Source organism: Mustela erminea, chromosome 11 (assembly GCF_009829155.1).
Source record: "Mustela erminea isolate mMusErm1 chromosome 11, mMusErm1.Pri, whole genome shotgun sequence".
NCBI lineage: Eukaryota > Metazoa > Chordata > Mammalia > Carnivora > Mustelidae > Mustela > Mustela erminea.
Genome location: NC_045624.1, coordinates 101,338,597 through 101,362,587, shown reverse-complemented (window position 1 = coordinate 101,362,587; position 23,991 = coordinate 101,338,597). Strand labels below are relative to the sequence as shown.

Here is a 23,991-nt window from a genome sequence, read left to right as displayed (position 1 = left end):
GGATTTCAAGCTCTGATTTAATATTTACCGCTTTAATTCCCCCGATGCATACATAGTGTTAACTTTATTTCGCCCTGTGAAATGTGCCCCCAGGGGCAAGGGCTGTTAGTTCCTGCTTGGTGGCCCTGGAATCTGGCAGATCCCTTCATTTTGGGGCCTTGGGGACAGCCTACCAGAGAAGGAGGGGGGGAAGTACCTTTTGAGTAAAAAACATCTATAGTAAAATAAAAAGGAAATTGTCTCCCATAAGCCTAATTTGGTAGTGGGGGGACAGGGTGGGAGGCTCCATGAGTTTGAGGAGGAGCGTCTCATTTCTGCAGTGTCCGGACAGATGCCCATTCATTCCCCAACCCCCAGGGGACTTGCCGTATTTCCTCTGAGACTCAAATTTGGGAGCCACGTTCTCGTGTGAACTTTTGCATTATCGTTCCATCGCGATTAAAGGCTACCGGATTGAACACGGATCCAACGCAAGCTGGTCCAGGTTAGAGTGTGATGTACCGTCTCCTCTCACCAACAGGGAACTCCTACCGAGTTTCCAAACAGTGGAATGGAAAAGAAACAAGTAAGTCCAATACTTATAGCTAGAAAACGCTGGTCAACCAATGGAGAGTAAGTACCATGAAGACATTTATATAAAAAGAAGTCCGAAGAAGAATTCTACCCCTTCCGTTTCTTTCGCGCTCGGGAAGGGTTCAAAGTGGCTTATCCTCTTGAACGTGCTATGATTTGCTACAGTACCAACCAGTCCCGCTTAGGACACAGAGTACTTCTAGTTTTTTTTAAGAAATTGTCTTGCAGTGGAAGAATCTTGGAGCTAGAGTCAGTGGAATCAAATGTTAGCTGGAAGGCTCTGACCCTTGCTTCTTGGTCACAGCTGGGCCTGGATCTACTCAGTGCAGCCAGTACTTGAGCAAGAAGCTCCTTCCTCGTTGGAAACGCCCAGGAGAAATAAAATCCATAATGACAATTAAAAACCCCCAGAGTCCCCAAGCAATAAAACTCCTTATGCAGATTTTTTTCTTTTCTTTTCTTTTTTTTTAAATCAAATATACCTCACTGAAAAGCAAACTTCTGCCCAAAGAGAATATTCTTGCCGGATGCCTTTTTGTGGCGGTCTCACAGTTTGAAGACAAAGGAACTTCCCAGCAACTTCCCAAAGTGCTTCCAAGGAGGGGGCACTTCCTGGGTGAAAGATGGGTCCATAGGAGCAAATATGGCCACACCAGTCCACGGGCCCAGGAGTCAACAAGGGCGTGACTGTCAGCACTGGGCGTCGGTGCCGTGGCTTGGTCCCAGGGCGGGTGACACATCTGAGACTCTTAGGGCCACCGCTATCCTCCATGGTCACGCTCCAATAAACTCACTGCTCGGCGGGGCTACCCGCAGGTAGTCTGCATGTTCGGCTGCAGGGCCCTTGAAGACGCCGTTGGACTTGGCTTCCTTGGGAAAGAAATGCTGCTGGTAGTCGGGGTTGTCCAGGCTGATCTGGTGGTTGTCTTTCTGGGCCCAGAGGCCGGGGCCACCAAGCGCGCTGGTGATGCCGGGAGGGACAGTGTTGAGATACTCAGGGTTGCCCACGGCGTTGCTGTGGGGGTTTTGGTAGTGAGCGTCTCTGCCAGGAGCTGGGTTTAGAGGCTGATTATGATAGACAGGATTCTGCACGGAACCCGCCGGCCTCTTGGGGACGGACTGGTTTATGTATTCTGAAATGGAAAAGAAATCACAGGTGAAGCGATCGGCCAAGCGTCAGCCCCAGCGGACTCCACAGCGCATCTGAACCCTGCCGGTTTTATCCCGCAAGACCACGGAGCGTCGGGCGTCTGGCAAGACAACGAGCTCGCTGGTGCCCTGAGGGAAACTGTGTCCTTGTCTATAGTTCTCAGAGCAATGGGAACATCGATCTCTTGCCAATTTAATGTTCTCAGAAGGATAGCCTGCCTTGAGATGCAAGGGTGCCCATGGGAACATCGGGGATAAAGCTGAGACTAGGCATATACGTGTGTCACAGGCCAAGAGTGGAACCAGATCAGATGTGTTACATGCACGCGTGCACACAGACGCACTCCTCCACACATGCTCACACTCTCACGGACACACACACAATCATACCCACACACTCCTGCTCTCTCTCTCTATTACACACACATCTTTGACGTTTGCTTCAAGTTCTAGAAAATCTGCGAACTGGTCTTAAAACCACACCTCCCAGCTGGTCACGACTTGAGTCCAACACAAAGACCCGTGCATGTGCTCAGTCATTTTGTGTTTCTCTGCCTCTTCCTCCCCACAGGTGTCTGCAGGCTTGCCACAATCTCCACTTTTGGACTGGCTTGAGGAAGCAAGAGGCCTGAACCTAGGGGATAGAGGCCGGCCCTGCTGGATACGGGTGCCAAGGTGGGTGACCTTTCTTGTCCAGGGTAAGCCACTCACCGGGTGCTGGGAGGAAAGTGTCATCTATGTTGTCCTCAGTCAAGGTGCCAGTGGGGTCTGAGCTGTATCGCTGTAGGAAGCTGTCTTCTTTGAGAGGACAGCTCTGAGGGGAGGAAATAAGGCAAAGTCACTCCGGTAAGTGCTGCTCAACGAGTATAAAAATCACCTGAGATTCTGTTAAACTGCAGCTTCTGATTCAGTGCGGTCCAAGAAAGTGCCTGGGAGTCTGCATTTCCAACTAGCGCCTGGGGGACGCCCATGCTGGGGGCCCACAGACCACAGGCCAAGTGGCAAGGACCTGGTCGGTGACCTGCAACAGGGTTCCTGGCAATGACAGAAATGTTCTATGATCTGTGCCCTCCAGACAGTCACCGATTTAAACTGAAGTCGATGCAGAGGGCCGGGGGCTTCTATACTGGGAAGTGTAGGTCTAGATCATGGTTTCGTGGCAAGCATCAGCACCCCCCGAAGGCTGGCTCGGACACAGATGGGGGCTGGCTCTGCCCCTCGCATTCCTACTTCAGCAGGTGTGTGTTGGAGGCTTGGCAGTTTGCACTTGGAACAAACTGCCAGGTGATGCTGCTGGAGGTCCATGAACCCCATTTTGCAAAGCACTGGCCTAAGTGAGAGCTGCCTGCTGGCCTTAGGGCAGGGGCTCAGGGCAACCATACAGGAGAAGGAAGGAAGGAAACACAGGAAGCAAAGCCAAGATTCGTTGGGGGTAGGATGGGCATTTTCTTTGTGCAATAGAGCCGTGACACAGAGCTGTTACTTAATTCGGGTTTATGAGGTGTTCATACGTACCCCATTTCTGTCAATGCAAGCCACGGTGGAGTTGTTGCTGGTGGCGCTCTGGAAAAGAATTAAAGATGCTGAGGGTCCATGTGCCTTGTCTCACCCACGCCCACCGAATGCAGGACCTGGGGCCTCACGGGGCCAGTGTCACTATGGGGGCTTAACGTCATCCTGACCCATTAGCTTTAGAAAAGCTAGGTTTAGTTCAGACTTAATTCTGGTTCCTAGTAGACCTGAAAAGACTATGGCCCAGTTACTGCAAGGCATAAAAGAACTAATACACCTGATTGATTCGTTCTGAGTCTGGCCTGACCATTTGCTTAAAATGGACTTCTTCGTCTCCCTGTGAGTTCTGCTGGGGGGCTACCATTTTCTCTAAGCAACTCATTCAACCCAGCAGACACCATGCTTGAGAAAGGGGTGCATTTCGTACCAGAGAGCTCAGGAGGGGGGTCCGGGACGTGGAAGGGCTGTGGAAGAAGCCCTGCTGGGGGATGAGGTACTCATCGGCGTCCACCACATCCTCCATGTCCTCTTCGTCCATCAGTGCGCGGTAAAAATTGGAGTCTGTAGGGCTCGGCAAGTGCATTCTCTCATCTCCCTGGTGCAGAACATTTTGAGACGATCAGTAGGACCCAGAGAGGCACCAGTCCACTGTTTGGGCAGATGCCTCTTTGTTGAGCACTTGGTTTATAATAAAATCAGCCTGATTCTCCGCAGAGTAGTGGCTTCCTCCCCTCCCCCACCTGACATTAAAATATTAAAAAATTCTCCGATGTTTAAAAGCCCCTAAGTGAAATAGAAACAGCTTAAGAGGAAGAAGAAAGGTATAGAGCAGAGTTTATGGAGGGTGAGTTTTGCTGTTAGGTGCTGCCATCTTACAGTTTATAGTAAAAATGTGTCGGAATTCCCAGCAGAGACCTCTTAAACCCTTGGGATCTCCTGAGGGAGGAGAGTGGCAAAGGTGTCATTGTTATGTTAACCAGAGGCTTTAGGCCCACACCTAAGGATGGAGGTGGGGATGGGGGAGTGGGGGATGCCAACCCAGAGATGAGCGGACTGGACCTCTAGGTCAGCCACACCCCCTGATGTCCTGGAATGGGGGAGGGGCTGGAGGTGGACTCAATCACCGTTTGGCCACTAGTTGAACCAGCAAAGCCCATTTAATGAAGATGCCATAAAACCCCACAGGGGCTGGGTTCAGAGAGCTTCTAGGTTGGTGAACACTTGGAGTGTGGTGACAGCCACCCAGCCTGAGTAAGGGAACTACTTGCTGGGAGGTGCATGGAGACCCCCTTTTCCCCACCCCCACCACTCACACTGGAACTCCTGAGCAGAATCTTCAGGGACTATGCAAATTATTTTGCATACATGACCTCACAGCCCTGTGAGTTTGGTTTTGTTAAATTAAAGCCTTAAATGGAGACTCAGGTGTGAAGGCAGATTTGCTGCCACGAAGGGCCTGCTTCTCCATCAGAAGGAGCTGAGGCTCTGGCTGACCAGAATATGATGATGGCACATGGAACTGAGCATGTCTGGATGCTAGGGTTCAGCTGGGAATGGCAAATGGGGTCGGGTGGCGGGGGGGCACCACAAAGGAATTCCACTCCGTTCAGTGGGGCCCGTGCCTAGCTCTAAGGCGCTGAGGGTTTAAGGACGGGGCCTAGGAGACAAGAAAATGGAATGGGCACGCAGTGGAACACCGTGATATCGGACGCTCCTGAGGACTCCTCCCCGTGCAAGTTCAGAGGCTGTGATCTGGTACCTGGATGACAAGGTAGCGCTGGGGGTCTCGGGCCATTTTGGAGAATTCAATGATCAGCTCGCGGAATTTGGGGCGACTGTCTGCATCTATCATCCAGCCTGGGGAAGGAATGAGGAAAACAGCGCGATTAGACCCTGAAAGAAATGGTAAAGACGGCATTGCTTCCAGAAGGCATTTATGGTGAGATCCTTTTAGGCAAGTAAGGGATGCAGAAACCAAATCTTTGTGATGGGCTTTTTAGTCCTGGCACCTTAGCACTGATCCCAGTTTAAAGACCATGAGGACACAAAACACTTGAATCAGAATGACAGCAACATTGTCTAATTTTCAGTGCCTACTCTTCCTGGGGCCGGAGTTCTGGAATTATCACCGTAGGTGTTCTGGCAGCCTCGCACGCACTGCTGTTTGTGGACTACACTGTGCTGTTTGTGGCATCTGGGCTCTCTGGCCCAGTCCTCACGGGGCATCCACTTTCATCTAGACTCGCTTAGCCATCTTGCAAACTGGAAACTAGATTCAATTTAGGGAAAGTTAGGGACTTTCTTTAAGAGCCTCCAGGTTTGGGAACTCCACACCCTGATGCTTTCATTGTCTTACGTCCTCAGTAATGCAGCACGCAAGTGAGGGGGCGTCACAGTGCCTCCCCTAGGATCGAAGTCTGGATTGAACAGCTGGAGGAACAGCGATCAGCTGGCAATCCTCGTCTCTCTTGAGGGCTCATATTTATTTTTAATTGTCAGGATGTCAAGTTATTTTAGGACAGACTGCTATGTGACCTCAGATAACCGTGTGACCTCTCTGGATCCCAGCTTCCTCAATCCACAGCAAGGAAGTTAAAAGTAGGTTAACTCTGTGGTCTGAAGTTGGGAAGGCATTCCTCTTTACATGGACTTGGCCCCGTCCTACTCCGTGTGCTACCTTCTCCTCTAAGTGCCCGTGGCACGTGGAATGTCCCCTTCAGAGCCTGCTGAACTTGTCCTTCTGGTGGAACAAGAGCACTGGCCAAGTTACACGCTCTGATTTAGATTAAGATGTTTACTTGCTATGCTGCAAAAGTCCTCACACAGATCTATTATTTGAAAGGGTTAAGTCAAGGCAGAATTGTAGTTTCTACCAGCCTTGTGGGCTTCTCCTTGTTAGGCTCTCCGGTCACAGGCTTCAAAATGTGCAGCTCTGTTTTCATTGAGCAACTCAGAGAATATTCTGGTGTAATGGTTTCTGGGGGAATTTGGTTTTATTTATTTGCAAACATGGGCACAGGGCAGGGCACTGCGCTCAATAGGTCAAGCAAAGGCTTCCTGAAGAATGCTGGGGGAGAGTTTACAGACGTTTCTGGGTTTTGGTCCCGCTGTAGAGAACAGGACAAGGTTTTTTCAGGGAATCAAAGGTCTCAATCTTTTGGCTAAGGGCAGCAACACCTTTCTAGGCACCATAAGGCACTCTGAGTGCTAACACCCAGGCACGCTAGCGTGGCTGGCTGCGGCAGGCACTCACACTTGACCATGATCATGTAGACATCAATGGTGCATATGGGCGGCTGCGGGAGGCGCTCCCCTTTCTCCAGGATGGTGGAGATCTCGCTGGCCGGGATTCCGTCATAAGGCTTGGACCCGAAGGTCATCAACTCCCAAACCGTGACCCCTGAGAGGATGAGAGAGTTGCTTTATGAGTTGGTAATAATCACCACGCCTTGTCCTTGGTCATCATTTAAACGTTTCTGGTCTTTAAAAACCTATGTTTCTGTGGCTTTGAGCAATTTGCTCGACAGCCGGAAGCCTCAGTACACCTTTCTGTATAGTGGGATAATGACGGTATCTGTCTTACGGGATAGTTGTGCAGATCAAAGAAGAAAAAGCAACTGAAAAGTTGGCAGATAGTAAGTGGCCAATAAATGTTAAAACTTGAGTGACAGCAACAATGACAAGTCAACCACTAGAATGACATAAAGAGCAGGAGTTCCACACTCAGAACATCTGCCCTAAGCTACTTGTATCTTTAGAAGATGGAGACCGCAGACAAGGTTGTACACTACACATTTTAAAATAATAATAAAAATTGGGAACCAGAAAACCCTATATTCTTTTTAAAAAACATCAAAACCCCACAGTTTTTGTTTCAAAAATCAATAAAATCCATCGTCATGATTCAAAAAAAAAGCAGTACTTTTAGAGTTGGTGTTTTTCCAGATCATCCCTGAGTTCCAATGATTCTTCCCTTTCTATGCCTTCCTTGTTGGGATTCTCTGCTCTAGAAATCCCCACCATGAAGGTGCCCTGGGGTGACTCGAGAGGTGACCCCAGTGGGATTGAGCCTGGGTCCCCAGACTACACAGGAAGGGACCAGACACGGGATCCTGCCAGTTTCCTGATCTCCAGCTGGTCTAACGACCCATTTTCTTTAGAGCTGTCCTCTAGATACATAGTCCCACAGGTCGGCCTGGATTATCCAGAGGCCGTCCCAGAGCTGAATGGCCTGACTACAGAGCGTGCCAACTTTGAAGAATGAAGCAAAGTCATGGTCCAAAGGCAAGAACGTAGATGCTCCTGTCCCTCCTCACCACAGCGTCAACACGGACTTGATGAAAAAATAAAATCTCATTTCCAGATCCACGAACTCAATTCATCCTAACGAGGTTTAAACATTATGTAAACACGTACGATGCTTTCCTGTGGGACAGCAAGCTCTCCAGGTTTGGGGACAAATGGTAAGAGAGAAAGTGGTGTGCATAGCTGGTGGTGGCTTTTGAGAGGGCCTGGAATGAGGCAGGCATTCTCTCTCTTTCCACCTCCTAAGTGGAATGCATACGGACCTAATTTATTAAAATATTCTGTCTTGACTGGAGACTAGGGAGTGGAGTAATAGGTTTTTTTAAAAAGATATTTATTTATTTATTTATTTGAGAGAGAGCATTGGGCATGCACAAGTGAGCAGGGGGTAGGGCAGAGGGAGAGACTCTCTCTCAGCAGACTCTGCACCGAGGGCGGAGCCTGACGCGGGGCTCGATCTCAAGACCTGAGCCGGAATCAAGAGTGGGGCGCTTTAACTGACTGAGCCACCCAGATGCCCCAATAGGATTTGTTTTTTTAAGCTAGAACTTCAGGTCTGTGGTTTAACAATTGTACTTACTGCCAGGGACAGCAGATTATAATCAGCGAAAACACGATTTCCACCGAAATGAAAAACACACAATCGCTAGAGGGATGCTGACTTTCTGACACTGCTTGTAGTCATCCAAAGGCAGGAAGTCGCAGAATTTAAGAGAGTTCTCATTTACTCAACAAATGAGGACCCACTCCGGACAGGCGGTGGGTAGGCCCACGCCGGCTGCTGCACGGAGGGCAAGGAGGGAAATGCAGACTCGTGTGGAAAGGCCGAAGGAGCCAGGCCGCTCAGGAGCTCGGGTTTTATTTGGAACATACGCGGAAAACCAAAGAAGGCTATTAAGCAGAGAATTAAAAGTCTCCTTTGGTTTAAAACTATTTTTTATCTGTTGTCTGGAGAACAGATGAATGTGTGCAGAACGAGGAGAGAGAAGAACCGTCAGGAACCTGAGGGAAGGAGGTGACAGCAGAGAGGCCTCTGGACGGGACTTGGGAGCGGGAAAAGTAGCATTTTCCCCCGTCCCTCTTGGGGAGCAGACACACTGTGAAACTGACTAAACAACAAGGCATCAGAATAGCCTTAGGTCCTGATCTAGTTCATTGGTTGCAGGCAGCTCTGCTCACAGGTACGTGTAAAAATTCACCTGTTCAGCGAGAAAGATCTCCGTTTTTATAAAGCCTGCATCCTACCAGAAGAGACAAAGATCCATGAAATTGAAATATATTTAGGATATCAGGAAGTTAATAATGCTATGAAGGAAAAAAAAAAAAAACCTAAGTAGATGATGTCTTGAATGATTTGTTTTTTTGTGTGATAACAACTGGATTCCTCTTGGAAATCTGCCTCAATACTACTCTCCCCAAACACCCATTTCTGCGGAGATGGGGTGGCCCCTCCCCATCTTCCCTGTGGCTTGAGTAGTGGGGATAGATAAATGCATCAGATGAGCTATTTTGCAGGCTTCCAGCACACTGCTGGACTTGTGACAGTGGGTTAGTGACACTTTCTTCAATGGTGAGGCCCTTGTAGGCTCAAGACATCCTTTGTGCAAAGGCAATGAGGCAAGAACAGGACAGGCATGTTGGGGAGGAGGGGCACAGGCCTGGGCAAGGCCAGAGTGGGATTTGGAGGGGGAAACAGAGAATCCGTCCTGAGGAGATGTCATCCCTACAGCTGCAAGCAATCACTATTTCCCTCTATCTTTTCCCCCACAGACATCTCCTGGTGCACTCCTGTCAAGCCCTTCTCTCCGACACACAAAGACTTCCATTCACTGCATGAAAGTGGCCACTGAGTTAGTCCATCACACAACCTCATGCTTCTCCCCGGAAAACCCCATTTGTCATCACCCCTTGGTTCACTTCGAATCCATGACAAGAGGTCCAGTTTGGTTTGATGCTGCAGGTCTACGCATTTCCTAAGTCCAAGCTCTCTCTCCCTCTGTTAACCCGCTCTCGACAAGTTCGCTGATCTCTCCAGTGACACGGAGTGTGCGAGTTAGACCCAATTTCCTTTGTCCTGTTTTCTTAGTAGAATAGACAGTGACTACTACGCTATTATTAGTTCCTGTCTTGGAAGAAAGTATTTGGACGACAGAGCATAGAACGTCAATCAAGAAACAATTCAAGCCGGCTTCTGTTCAGTACACATTCATTAGCATCAAGATTTTGACTCACCGTAGCTCCACACATCACTTTGGTGGGTATAAATTCGGTGTAAAATTGATTCCAAAGCCATCCACTTGATAGGCACCTTGGAATGATGAGAGAGGAAGGAATAAGATAAGCTTTAGCTTCCCTCTGTTGCAAAAAATTAAATCACGTTGAAACAAATTACAAGCAACAAATGTGGGAAAGCCAGGACACCCCACCTTGATACCCCAGGATGAGTGCCCCCTCCTAGGAGGAGGAGCAAGTTTTTAAGCTGGTAGAAAACAGGGCTGTTCTGTTCAGCCTCAGGTGTTGTTTCATGAAGGCCTTGGCTGAGGACCTTTGGTCTGTGGGCTGTTCTGGTGAGATGGGTGCACATGCCGGGGGCTGGGGTTTCTGGTGGTGTGTGGTGGTCCTAGCCAGCCCTCGATTATGGGTGTTTGCAGAGACCAGCTGCTTGGAGCCATCCAGGTCAGAGTGAAACTTAAAAGGGGTACAGTGGATTCAGAGCTACTGGAGGGCTTAGCATGGGGACTTGCACCTCCCCCCATGCTGGGAGAGAGTCCCCTGGAGGACTACCAAGCCTGTCTGGGAGGAGGGAGTCTAGGGAGGCTCCCCAGGGAGCCTTCACAGCTCTAGGAACGGCATGGGGAGTTTTCCATATTTCTGAGATGTTCTCAGTAGCTGTATGCCACCAAATGAGCTGTGATATTTCCCAACTGCTCTTCTGAAGGGATGGGCACAGAGACCCAACCTTGGCTAATGGTCACCCAAAGATGGAGCTGATCTTGTGTTTATTGGCTTTGGCCTCTGGACGCGATAGAAACATCTGTTTTCACTCTCCCTGCAAATCCTGCTCTTAGAGCAGCCCCTCTGGTCTGTACTTCCAGAAGAGGACCCTGGCTCGACTCAGGTGTCCGTGGCTGCTGCCGTGACCTCACCCAGAACGTTCTGAGAACATCCCCTCCATTGGTCAGTCTGCTGGCGAGTGAATGCTCGCTGATCTACAAGCCGCGTCTTACCTTGCCTCCTTCCGCATGGTATTCTTTCTCCTCGGCACCAAGCAGCTTGGCCAGCCCAAAATCTGTGATCTTGACGTGCTGTGGTGTCTTCACCAGGACATTTCTGGCTGCCAGATCGCGGTGCACCAAGCGCCGGTCCTCCAGGTAGTTCATGCCCTGCAACACGGGGCCATGCAGTGAGGGAATGCATGGCTTAGCAGACTGCCCCGGGGAGCACAGAGCGGGGTTCCAGCACGGATGGCGCGGTTCTGCTCTGCAGAAAGCGGGCGTCCGTGCACAGGGCTCTGACGTCCTGTTCCCCATAGACTCAGAGCTTTCCGAACCGGGGGCTGTGTCTGTCCCCGTCTCTGTGCTTCGCCTGATGGACACAGTCCCTTGCACCTTGCAAACACCAGTAACTACCAACTGAGTAGATGCAAAGACAAATTAAGGAGGATATCATGAGCTGCTGACTTGCTAACTTTCCTCCAGCCAGTAACTTGTTTTAAACCCAGATGAACCAAGTATTAGAGGGTAGTGACAAAGCAAGAGCTCTGCTGTCGGGCTGAGACCTGGCTGGGAGCTTGCCTGGAACCTGGCAACCATGCCGCTGCCTGGGGTTGCGCTCCCTACACACAGCTGACCTGGAAAGCAGGGAAGGTAAAGCCGCTCCCCAGGCTGGGGCACAGCCCGGCTTCTCAAGGCTGGGAAGCCTTGCACCCCTCATGCTCTCCCACACTATCCGCTGTGATTTGCTACCAATGGATGACTCTTTTTTTCCAGTTTTATTTCCTCGTTTTTTAAACTGAAATCACATGGACGTTGAATTAGCTTTGACAGATGGCACTTCCCCCATCCTCCCCCCACCGCCGACCCTAACCCTGTCCTTATCAGAATCACAGCCGAGAGAAAGACCGACATGTGAATTCCCAGAATTATTCCCCCTCAAGTCCAGTCCTTGCCCACAGGCTTCTTGGTGGCCGTCATAAGCTCTTTGGGCTGGCAGGCGGGGGTCGCTACCAGCCTCGACTCCTCCTTGCTCTGTGCCTGCCTCATTCAGCCAAGCTCCCTGGGACCCTATCAAGCTCCAACCGCTGACATGAGCTTGGCAGCTCCCGCCCCGTGCAGGGCCAGCCTGGCAGGAGGGAGATGCCGTAAGCCCTGCAGATATCTTATGTTTGTGCCACATTCTCTGCCATTACTCACGAATGTGGCTCGCTCTCTCTGGCCAGGGGCGTGGACCCCGTTTCCAACCTCCCTTATGGCTGACACTCACCAGCTCTCCAGCAAAGACAGCCCAGAAAAACTTACTGAAGTGCATGCAATGCAAATGAACGGGCTTCACCCACACGGTTTGGTTTTAGTCTCTAACTTTCTCCAGAGCTGCGGTGGACTCTCCTTGGGAGCGCAACAGCGGGGAGAAACGGTCGCTAGGGATGGAGTCCCCAGTTTCCTGGCAAATTCTCTGCTTCCTTTGGCAATAGAGAGTATGTGAAAATTCTTCGTGAGGTGAAATTAAAATTTTTTTCTTTTTGGAGCAGAACGAACCCTCCTAGGAAACTAGGATCTTAGGAAGATGCGACCAGGAATTAGCCTTTGGGGGTCATTTTTGAGGACTCTCATTTTTCTTTCTTTGGAAAAAGATGATTAATTCCCATGTGTCCCTTCTCCCTCGTATGATCTAGAAAGTTCTGAATGTTTAAGATGCTGTTGGATTTAAGTGCTCCCCTCCTCAGATGCAGCAAATTAAGGTTAACGGGGCTCGTGTCTACTCAGGAGGAAACCAGCAGGTTCTCTCTGGCACAGCACTTCCAAATTAGGGATTATTATTTAGGAATGGCATGTGGGGAGCAAGAGGGAAGGAGCAGAAGCTGAGAAAACTCCTCCACCCAGAGGACTGACTTACTACTCCGTGTCACCTCTCCCCACGACGCTGGGTGCCCCATTCAATCAGATTCCATTTCTCCTTTGGTTCTGGGACCCTGCTCTTACAAAAAAGCAAGGCCTCTCTCTTTTACATATGGTGTGCTCTGCCCCATTCAGAAAGGGTTCATTGGGCTTGGCCTCTTTCCTGGTTCGCGAACATGTGCACTGCCGCCTGTATTAGCTCACTTGCTCTCTCTCTCCTTCCTCCTCTCTCTCGCCCGGTTTTTTCTTGTTCCTTTCACCCAGTGTCGCTGGCACTGCTTCTGCAGACACTTCCCGAAGACCTCCTCAGGGCTAGATCTGTGTAGGCGTGGCACGGCCGTGTCAGAATGATCATATGTCAGTGCTGGACACACAGCAAGCAGCCAGTCCAATCTTGCCCTGTCCCTCTCGCTTTATTTCAAATACGTGTTTTCTGAGTTCCTCCGAGCCACCCAGGGTGGACAGGGGGTACTTCAGAGGGAACCACCAGCTTCCTTTCGCTACCATCTCAAACTTCTCATTCTGCCTCTTTGAATGCCCCACAGTCTGGCCACCTATTCACCAAGGTTGCTGCAAAATGAACGAAGGGAAGAATCAATGAGTGATAATAGCAGCTGACAGTTTGGAGCAATGACGATGTGTGGGTGTTTCCAACCCATCTTCCAAGAAGCCTGCTCTGGGGCTGGAGTGCTGTTGCCCCCAGGACCACCCCGAGAACTGCCCCAGCGGGTCCAGAGGCCTGTCGGACCAAGTGTGCTGGGTCCCCAAGACCACTGCTGGGACTCGGTCCTAATTTCCTGCTGGGGCCTTCAAGTGAAACTTGCCTGCCAGCCCAGAGGCTGCTTGAGATGTCAAAGAAACTCCAAATAAACAAAGAACACAGCCACCCAGCCCCTTGGCCCCATGCCGCAGAGTAAGTCCACGTTGTTGTGCAAACCTAATAAACTGACCTGAGCCCCTGCCCCCCTGTCCCCCCCCCCCTTGGGTCTGCAAAGGACCAGAACAGCTTTACTAAATCGTGCTGTTTCCGGAGAATATCCATCTTCAGGGAGGGCTTGGGAAAGAGCCCTTTTGGCCTTCCGGAGCCCCCCAGCCAATCAGTCAGAGGGGTCTACATCAGACATCCCAGGCGGCCAGATGAGGCTCAATTGAACTCAGATAAAACTCTATTTATCAGTCTCTGTCCCAGACCCCGGAGATGAGGCGGTTTAAAAGGCCATCTCCGTGCCCAGAGAAGTTATATTTTAACCAGTCAGCATAGATAAGAGCCCTGATAAGAGCCCCTTTAAACGGGAAGCGGCATCCGCAGGGGGCCTGGTGGGGGCGCTGGGGAAGCTCCTTCCTGATTGCTCTCTGATGTCCTCACTTTAATTGAAATCAACGTATTTATTTGCATTAATTACTACAGGACCGCTAGGATGAATTCTGAAATACCAAGGTTAGAAGGGGGTGTGAAGAGCCCGGCTGGAATCTCAAAGCACCAAGGAGAAGCCCGGGGGTATGGCTCACATGGATTTCAAGATTTTTCTGGCACTGACACCTACAGCCGAAGGAAGAACTGGGGGTGGTTGGGTTGGACATTTACAGACGTTTCCGGAGGGCTGCAGCATCCCACAACTCTTGGGGGGAGTCCAGAGGGAGAAGCTGGAATGGAATCCGTCTCTGTTCTGGTTCATAAACTGCCACGGGGAGAAGCTGGGGGAGCACAGACTTCGTGAGGACAGAAACGGGACACAGCAGGAAGTGGAGAGGCTGGCAGATGGTTTTGGCCGAGTTCCATCAACAATATGTCTCACCCACCCCTGGGCCCCTGCCCTCAGAAGAGGTAGAAAAGGGTCAGAATTTCCTACCCCAGACGAAGTCATATGGCACCAACATTGTACTGTGGCAGGGATGGGGGGACAGCCAGGCTCACTGGCCCACGGTTTCTGCCCTGAGTCATGCCGGCAAGTGCGAGAGCACGGACTTGGGAGCCTGGCTGCGTGGGGTCCAGTCCTGATGTTGCTATGTACTAGCTCAAGACCTTGGCAAGCTACTTAGACAGCCCCATGCCTCAGTTTCCCTGCATGTAAAGCGGCCTAATCTGACAGTTAAGTTAAGCCATGCAGAACACGGGATGGTGCCCGGCGAGAGTCCTCCGTCGGGGCTAGAGTTGTTATGGTTTTCTCCTAGATGCCAAGTACCCCGTACCCCGTCTTTTCTCTACGCATGTGCTGTGAGCCTGAGTTAGGTCACTGTAATAGTCTGTGTAGCTTACAGTTTCCCGGAGTCTAATCCTGCATCAACTCCTGAGAAGCCTTTGCTTGTGAGATGAAGCTGTCTTCTTATGCGGGCACAAAGGGCCCCTCAGGGTGTCGGCTGTCGTCCCCGGCTTGGCACTGGCGCCCGTTCCTCTCTGCAGCAGCCCTTAACATCTCTCAGCCTCGGAGCCCCTGTGCGTTCTCAACGCCGGGCAATGTCCTGTCCTAGTGTGTGCATCTCCCGCACGTCTCCAGCACAGAACTCTGGAGGCTAAGAGACAGGCCGGCTTGCCTGCCCACCTCCTCCTCCCCCAGCCCTCGCCCCGCTATCCCCCCCAGTACCTGGGGCCCGGCTGACAGAATGAGCTCCCCTAGCTGGTCCCCGCCCACCCCAGCCCTGCCCTGTGCCCTTCAGGGCAGCCTGTGCCAGTGTGGTCCTGCACGCTCCCAGCTCTCCTGCTCTGACCACCCATTCCCTACAGCACTGCTAGCTCTGTACGGATCTCTTTCCCTCTCTGGTGTGTAAGTTGGAGAGAAAAGAAATTTTGTTTTATTTATTTATCTACAGCACCTGATTCCTAACACTGGCAGATAAATGCCCAAGAAATTAATAAGTGAAATATTTATAAAAGCTGGTATTTTAATACTTTTTTTTTTTTTTTTTTTTGGAGCGAGAGAGAGAGGAAGAGAGAGCACAGGTAGTGGGAAAGAGGGAAAAGGAGAAGCAGACTTCCCTCTGAGCTGGGAGCCCGACATGGGACTTGATCCCAGGACCTGGAGATCAAGACCTGAGCCAGAGGCAGACGTTTCACCATCTGAGCCACCCAGGTGCTCTGATACTTTAACATAATGATAACTTCTGGCTTTTTAATGACACACTGCAAAGTGATCATTTAGGCTGATTATATTCACCTGTAATCTTTAGAGGACCATTTAAGAATAAATTAAAAAAATAATCCAAATTAGGGAAATGTCTGGTAACAGGATGATGCTGGGCTCTGTCCTGATCAGCCTTATTGGCTGAAGTTTATGGAGCCGTGTGCTTCCGGGGGAATCAGCTCCAGTGGAGCCCTCCTTCCTGAATCAGTGCCCTCCCTTGGGCTGCACCTCGACCCTCCCCTTGATGAGTCCTGAGCTATAGCCTAGAAGGAGCGAGCCTGAGTGGGGAAGGCCAGAGCCCACATGGGAGCAGGACGTTGTGCACAGAGGTGAGTGTGTCCTTGCCGCCACAGCCTGGTTGGACTGACGGACGAACCCTTTTCGAGTTCCTTTTCGGGCATGATTCTCCGTCTCTCACACCCCTGCTTGTCTCTTAGGACCACAGTACAGTGTGTCGACACGGGTTTCACGACAGGGCACCCAGGACGGAAGACAGGCGGCCCGGACCGTTCTGGCTACATCCGGGGACAATGATCCACTTCTTGCCCCCGACTCAGACATGATAACCTACAAACAGCTCAGCCCGCCCCGTCTCCTCCCCTTTTAACTGCTCCCATGCCCTGACCGTTCTGACAAATGCTTCTGACAAATGCGAGGCCAGTGAAAACACCTGAGGCTTTTTCAAATGAACCTAGACCAAACTAAGTAATCCCACATGCTTAAAAAAACAAATCCTTTGAACCAACTTTTAAAGTTTGCTCTATTCAAACTGTATCGTGTAGATCGACTTAAACACAGTTTGGTGCCTGTACAGTTGTGGTCAGAGGATGAGGCCCCACAGCATGTCTGAGAGCCTCTCTCTCCCCAAACCTCTCCAGGGCCTGCTCTCGAGGATCCTCAACTTCTGGCAATTACTCAAAACCCCTAATTCTGTGAGATCTTAATCTGGGTTAGGTGATAAGCAAGCTCTTTTGTCCCAGAGGTTTGGGAAATGTCAGATTAATCCATCCAGAGAGTTTCGTAGTAACATGCACTGTGGCGGATGCTCTAAGGGGAAGAAACTCGCACAACAGCAGCGTTTTCCAAGCGACAGGATGATAAGACGATAGGATCTTCCAGATTAGAACATTTTATGACATTACGGTGCCATCTGATATCGTTGGGGGCTTACCGGCCGGCTTATGTAGCCAGAAAAGAGTGGATATGCTTTCTGAAGCAACCAAGTCCCAGCACGCAGGGGCCGCCCAGGGCCCCGTGAGCCAGGAGCTCAGGAAGCAACGATCTTTCTGCCAGGGGAGCAGGGTGTCTCCACCAGCTCCTGTGGCCAGAGAACGGAATCTGTTTCCAGCATGTTCGACGAGCGGGCGTGGCTCTCTTCTGCTCTCCGTCCCATCCGGACTTCCTTCTTAGCCTACTCACTTGGCTTTGCTTTCCCTTTTGCCCAGGTGCTAGAATGTGTCCTATTAGCAGATCAGGCAGGGCAACAAGCTTGCCTAACAGTGGCCGGCTCTCCGTCAACATTTAGAAAACGTCACAGGAGAGTCCATGCCTTTGTGAATCAAGGTAGTTCATTTATAAGTCAATAAATTTCACTTTGAAAATGCCAGGAGTGAGAATGGACACTGTCGTCCCCTGGAATCGTAAGCCCAAGTCCGTGCTGAACAGAACTCGCTGAGGCTATGTACCCCAAGTAGTGTCACCTTCGTGGAGCTATGGACTGACATGACATAATGAGAGAAGAAGTGCTAGCTCACCCTGTCGGCACCCTCTGGGGAACCGGACCTTGGAATCAGGCAGAAGCCGGCCGCAGGTATGCGGAGCCCTGGAAGCCTGGCCCACAGTAGGGACGGGCCAGGACCCCCCCCCTTTTTTTTTTAAAGATTTTATTTATTTATTTGACAGAGAGAGATCACATAGGCAGAGAGGCAGGCAGAGAGAGTTGAGAAGCAGGCTCCCTGCTGAACAGAGAGCCCGATGTGGGGCTCAATCCCAGGACCCTGAGATCATGAACTAAGCCAAAGGCAGAGGCTTTAACCCACTGAGCCACCCAGGTGCCCCCAGGGCACCCTTCTTACAGAGCTCACCGTCCAGCTGCGGTAGGTGGGCACAAACTCAAGTGGGCCAGTAAATAAGCCAGATCTTCCCAGGTAGCAATTTGTGATAAAAAGAAAAGCAGGGGGCGCCTGTGTGGCTCAGTTGGTTTAAATGTCAGCATTTGGCTGGGGTCATGATCCTGAGGTCCTGGGATCGAGTCCCCACATCGGGAGGGACTGAGCAGGGCGCTTGCTTCTCCCTCTCACTTGTGTTCTTGCTCACCCTGCTCTCTCTTGCACTCAAATAAATAAAAAGTCTTAAAAAAAAAAAAAAAAAGCAAACAAAGCAAAGTAACATTGTCTGCATGGACGAGGGCATACTCTGTTTCTTGCCATAGATAATTAGGGAAGAAAGCTAAGGAAGGACTTCTGGGCTCAGGCATCCGTGTATGAGCAGATCCTCAGAAGTAATGCTGTAATCGGTAAAGCCTGCGTGGAGCTGACCATGACCTCCTCCAGATCCACCACTGTCCTGCACTGAATAGGGCCCTAAGTGTCTGGTTGATCAGAAACCTCAGAAAGTGACCTTGTTTGGACACAGGGTGTTGCAGATGGCATCAGGCAAAGGTCCTGGATGGATGCACCCTACAGGATGCCTGGGAGGCTCAGTGGGTTAAGCCTCTGCCTTCAGCTCAGGTCATGATCTCAGGGTCCTGGGATCGAACCCCACGGTGGGCTCTCTGCTCAGCGGGGAGCCTGCTTCCCCCTCTCTCTGCCTGCCTCTATGCTTCCTTGTGATCTCTCTTTCTCTCTCTCTGTCAAATAAATAAAATATTTAAAAATATATATATGTGTATATGTATGTGTATATATACATATATATGTTGAAAAAAAAAAAAAAAGAAAGAAAGCATCCTGCACTTAGGGATGACTGGTGTCTTTTAAGAGAAAGGAAAACGCGATTTAGACTCAGACACAGGGAACAGCTGTGTGAAGACCGTGAGCGTGGGAGGACCTGGAGCCAAGCCTTCGGAGGGGCTAGGCCCAGCCCCACCTTGACTTTGGACTGGCCTCCAGAACCGTGAGTGGATACCTCTCTGTTGTGGTCAGCCACCACGAATCTGTGGTAATTTGTGGCAGCCTTAGGAGCCTAATCCAGTCACACATAGAAATAATGAACATTTCTCATGCACCGGAAGCGCACACCCTCTTCCAGGACCCCTGCCTACTACCGACAAATACGTCCTCAACCCTGTGACCCGGTGATGGCTGTGAGAAGGACGAGAACACATGGTGGTGGTCGGACCAGGGGCCAGGAGCCTCCAGGGGCTACAGCGGAGAAATCGACACCAGATGGTGCCGGAATAAACTGACTAGCCCTATGACCAGGGGAGGGACGGGCAGTCAGGACCCAGACAAGGCCTGGTGGAAGTCGGACTTTCTGACTCTGGGGCCCTGGCACACCCCTCGACACCCTGCTCCACGGTGGAGTGAACCAAGGAGCCATGAGAGACACGCTCAGAAAGGGGCCTGCCCACAAGTCCCCTGCATTTGACTGGGTAAAAGAGTGGCAGAAGAAAAGCAAGAATGTAGCATTTGGGTTGCAAGTAATGGGTGCAGTGCTGGGATCAAGAGGGAGAAGTTGGAGATTAAATTAAGAGCTCCTTGGGAGGCCATGGGAATGGCGAAGTACCCAGCATGTGTCCTTAGCACGCAGGTGGGGTCCCTGGTCCGCAGGCTCGTTCTCAGCCGTCCCTCGCTCTAGAACGAGGCTGTTAACAGGGACAGGGAGTGGCACGGGAGGAATCCCAGCACAGCAGACTCATCTGTTCCCCTACTAGTGCTCCTCCAACCTGCACAGCAGATCTCGCACCTGCACCTGCCCTGCCTGCACAGCCCCCTGTCCTCTGGGGCTGCCCAGCCCAGCCCCAGCCTCCTCATTTGCTTTGATAGCAAGTCCTGATGGGGCAGAAGCCACAGCTCCCCCTACTACAAATCACCCTAACATTCAACACAAAGAACACCCGGGAAGTAACACTAGCCTCGCACCACACCAAGCACCTAATAAAGCCAATGGTGTGTAAATGGAGCTGAATAATTAGATTTCCCCCATGCAGCAGGACAGGACCTGATTGGATGCAAAACACAATTCATTTGACTGGGTCCCAAACAAAATGCCTGTGGTGTGTGTGGGTACACACTGACACACACACACATACTCAGGATTGAGTTATCCCAGGATGGGGAGCCTGTTGATTTTCGGGATGTCTTGATTCTGCCCGCTGCTGCTTTTCTTCACAGCTCTCACTAACGAGCGTAGCATCCCAGGGGAATGGGGGGTGGCGGTGGAGGGGGGGTGGTGGGGGGCAGCCGGCTGAGGCTGCTGCACCTGCTGTTAGTGGGAATTTCTGCTCTATTCTCAGAGCCGGGGGCCTGCTCTGCGCACACTGCTCTGGGCAGGGCCCCCCTCGACTTACCTTTGCAATCTGCACACACCAGTTGAGCAGGTACTGGGAGCCGATGTTGTCCTTGTGCTCGCGGACGTAGTCCAGGAGGCAGCCAAAGGGCATGAGCTGTGTGATCAGCTGGACCGTGGAGGTGAGGCAGATGCCCAGGAGGCGGCAGACATGTGGATTGTCCACACTGGCCATCACGTAGGCTTCCTGTGGGGAGGAGCAGAGAGCAGAACGTTAGAAGGGCTCCGCACCGTGGCTGAAGGGAGAGGAAGGCAGACCCCTTTCCAGGTTTAAAAACATTTTAAAAAAAGCAAAGCGCAAGTATGATTTTGAGTTCCAAAATGTGTACCGGGGGAGGACAGGGTGTCCCATGAAACATTCAGTGCAATGGACATTTACGCCGGGACTGTCATTTTGTGGCACAGCACACCCTCTGAGCGCGATGCAAGGACTTGCCTGGACAGAAAGACCCAGGCTGCGTGCCCTAGTGGCAAAATATTTAATAAAAATGGGACCTGATGTCTCTGGGTATGAGCGCGGCTGGTGCCTGCGTTGGCGAGGCCTCTGTCGCAGTTTAAGAAGTCAGCACCTGCAAAAATCCATGTTTGGGTCCCTAAGGCTCGACTTTCCCACTGGACTGAAACACACACGCAGAGGTAGGGCCGCAGAAAAGCTCCCGGCCGGCCGGGGTCATTGGAACCAGACTTCGCTTCCCACCAGGGCTGGAGACGCCCCTCCAGTGGGCCTGTTTCAGGCTTTGAACTGGACAGAGGGCAGCACTTAACGGGAGTCCCAGGCTCTGCCGGCAGCTCAGGATTCATTTCCGGACAGAGGTGGTCTGTGTTGCCCTCTGCCTCAGTCTCGAGATGGGAAACCACGCTACTCTGCGAAGCGCCCCACTCATTTGACTGGCTGCCAAAGCAGGAGCCTTTGTGGACCCAGATCCATGCCTGTGGGCTTTATGTGAACCCTCCTCCTAGTCTTGGGCAGAGGAAGGGCAAGTGTGCACGCAGCAAGGGCCCTCCTCTCTCCCATCAGACCGAGAATTAGGGAACCCTCGCTTTCCTCCCATAAATTCTCCCTTTCAAACACAAAAGGTGGTGACCTTGAATTCAGTTGTGAGAGGGACCACATGGCCAGTCAGAGGGAGCTCTGAGGTTCCTTTTTGTATTTCCAGACTGCCGTGGGTGGGGTGTGGACTTGGGGACGCGGAGTGGCTGGGATGAGAGCACTGAGGTGACCGAGAAGACAGAGTGGGGCTAGGGGTGGAGGCACAGACATGGATTCCTAAACCCAAGCCAGACCACACCTTGTTTCTTGCCTTAAGCCCTCCTCCGGCCTCACAGTTCCTGGGCAGCCCCATGCCTAGCACAGCTGACCCTCCTCCAGAAACCACCCCCTTCCAACCCCCCCTAGCTCTCTCAAACCTCCTTCAGGCCCTCACCCGTAAGAGGGCCTTTGCCTGGAATGCCCTTCCACCTCCGCTTTCCTGGTCTGATGACTCCGACTCCTCCTCCGCCTCCGCCTCCTCCTCCAAGGGGCCTTCCTGATTCCCAGGTCTTAACCTCTCCTGGCATCTTGTCATTTTTTTCCTTGGCCGGGAACTTGCTCAAATGCAAATTCTTGGGCCCCACCCAGGCCTCCCGTGTGAGCGGCGAGGAGGTGGAGCCCAGCCCAGCCCAGCCTCCCTTTGAACAAAACCTCCAGGGGGTTCTGAGGGGTTTGGAGCTCTCGCCATAATCTGCACTTGAATACTTGTGTGATTTTGTAAAATGTCCTCCCTCCCCACTGAGCTCCTTGCTGGAAGGACTGCATTCTCAGCTCCCAGCATTTCCTCAGTGCTTTCTGGCACTCTCTTTTGCTGGCAAACACTGCTATTTACTGCCTCAGTATCCCCTACATGTTCCTGCTGTCTGGGCAAGTCAAGTGAGTACCTCGGCCCCACGTCTTTCCTCTTTTGTCTTTGCAGAGGTACCGAACACTTAGGCATAGAAGGGCCTCCAAAATGTCAGGTCTGGACTACGCTGCAGTCACACAAAGCCAGAAATTTAAAGCAAGCCAGAGACGACACACTTCCATTAACAACAGAAGTTCCCGTAGCTTTTAATGTTCGCTGTCTGGAAGTTTCCTGAGTGGTTCGGCCCTCTCCTTGCAAGTTGGGCCGGCCTTTCTTCTTCTGTACTGTAAACATCATATCACAAAATCAGAGAGCAGACATGTGATTCTGAAAGACCTGCAAACATCAGGGCTGTTGATAAAAAGTAGGAAAGCCCTAGGTGCTTATAAAAAGTATGGAAAGCCCCATACGTGCATTTCTTCTGAGGCCCAGTGACGTGAATGGCTAACCAGAGATACTCTGTGTCAGATCTGGGGCCCCAGGTGGGTCTCCCCACAAGGGCAACACCCTCTGCAAGCCCCCTCGTCACCCCACGGGTCCTGTGGCCTCCCGTGGTGCCCCGCTCAGTGCTCCACTGACCAGGCTACCAGAGGGCTCGGGACCTCCCTACACACACAGCACATACACAAACGTTTGCATTCTTTTTCCACTGCCTGCCCTAAATTTAAACTGGAAAGTCTATGGAAAAATTAATAGGCCATGCGATTGCCAGAAAAGCACAAATCACGTCTCTCCCCCAAGTCTGGGAAACCGTACAACCATAACACCAAAGAAATTTTCTGGCCGCTCCTATTTTCTCAAGATCTGGTTGGGATTTGGATACATATTGTATTCATTTTGGAGGAGAGAAAAATCTGCAAACCAGAGCAAGTTTGAGCAGACCATCTGTTGCGGGGCTGTGAGGAGCTGACCTGGACCTGGGCATCGGGGAATAGAGCACGGGGCGTGGGTGTTGGGCCACACAGAGGCTGGAGCTGGGCCAGATCCCCATCCTCTTAAAATCTGATAGAGCCGCAGAACGAGGTCATCACTTCCGCCCCACCCCCAAGGACAATGGAGACGCTGTTCCGTCGTATGTCCTGTTTGGTGCACTGCAGAAGTTAAAGCGAGCTTTGTTCTTAGCTGTTTATCTTGGAATCTCAAAGGTGTACTGTGGCTCGTAGCAAGAATGCTTGGTATTCTACAACAATCTCTGACCTGGGTGCTCCGGCCAGGCGCCCCTGTTCAGAGACCCCAAGGCTGATGTCTCAGTCACATGACTCGGAGGCTCTGTGACCTTGAAAGTCTATGACTTTGTCCCCGTTGCCAAGATGATCTTCGGTGCCTGCCTTCTTGCTGGTCTCCCTCCTCTGTGAACTCCTTTAGGTTGAGAATTGGGGGGAAAGGACTCCTCTAGATTTTCCACTCCTTCAGGGGAGGCATATGCTTAGCCTTTGGAATGAAGAGAAAGGATCCCTACATTTTTGAAATTGTACCAATTAGCTAAGCCTCAGGCCGCAGCTTAAACTAGAGGCTGCCCAATGGGCATGCCGGACCTCGGGGCCTGATCCCAGAACAGGAATCAGAGTATCAAGAATTTGGGGAGCAGAACCATTTACAAGGGAGTGTGAGCATCTCCATGGACGCATGCAGCTTGATGGGCTGTCCGGTCTCAGAATTCACCTGCTCCTTGGCTCACTGCTGAAACCGGCCTTGGATGTGACGTGCTGGGCACTAGGTGTTATACACAATGGATGAATTCTTGAACACTACATCTACGTGGGCTAATTGCATTTAAATTAAAAAAAAAAAAGAAAAAAGAAAAAAGAAACTGGCCTTGGACTCACTGGCTTT

At 51.3% G+C, this 23,991-nt stretch overlaps 1 protein-coding gene across 1 annotated transcript in view; it reads right to left on the bottom strand.

The window, feature by feature from the left end:
- Nucleotides 1-770: 770 nt before the first annotated feature.
- Nucleotides 771-23,991, bottom strand: part of EGFR (epidermal growth factor receptor) — a 198,278-nt gene continuing 175,057 nt past the window's right edge. Inside the window, exons 20-28 of the mRNA XM_032304894.1 lie at nucleotides 20,283-20,468; nucleotides 10,767-10,922; nucleotides 9,772-9,847; nucleotides 6,488-6,634; nucleotides 4,994-5,091; nucleotides 3,662-3,829; nucleotides 3,238-3,285; nucleotides 2,434-2,536; nucleotides 771-1,706 (exon numbers count right to left, since the gene is read on the bottom strand). Coding sequence (XP_032160785.1) covers nucleotides 1,348-1,706; nucleotides 2,434-2,536; nucleotides 3,238-3,285; nucleotides 3,662-3,829; nucleotides 4,994-5,091; nucleotides 6,488-6,634; nucleotides 9,772-9,847; nucleotides 10,767-10,922; nucleotides 20,283-20,468 — 1,341 coding nt within the window. The 3' untranslated portion in view covers nucleotides 771-1,347. The remainder of the gene's footprint in view (nucleotides 1,707-2,433; nucleotides 2,537-3,237; nucleotides 3,286-3,661; nucleotides 3,830-4,993; nucleotides 5,092-6,487; nucleotides 6,635-9,771; nucleotides 9,848-10,766; nucleotides 10,923-20,282; nucleotides 20,469-23,991) is intronic.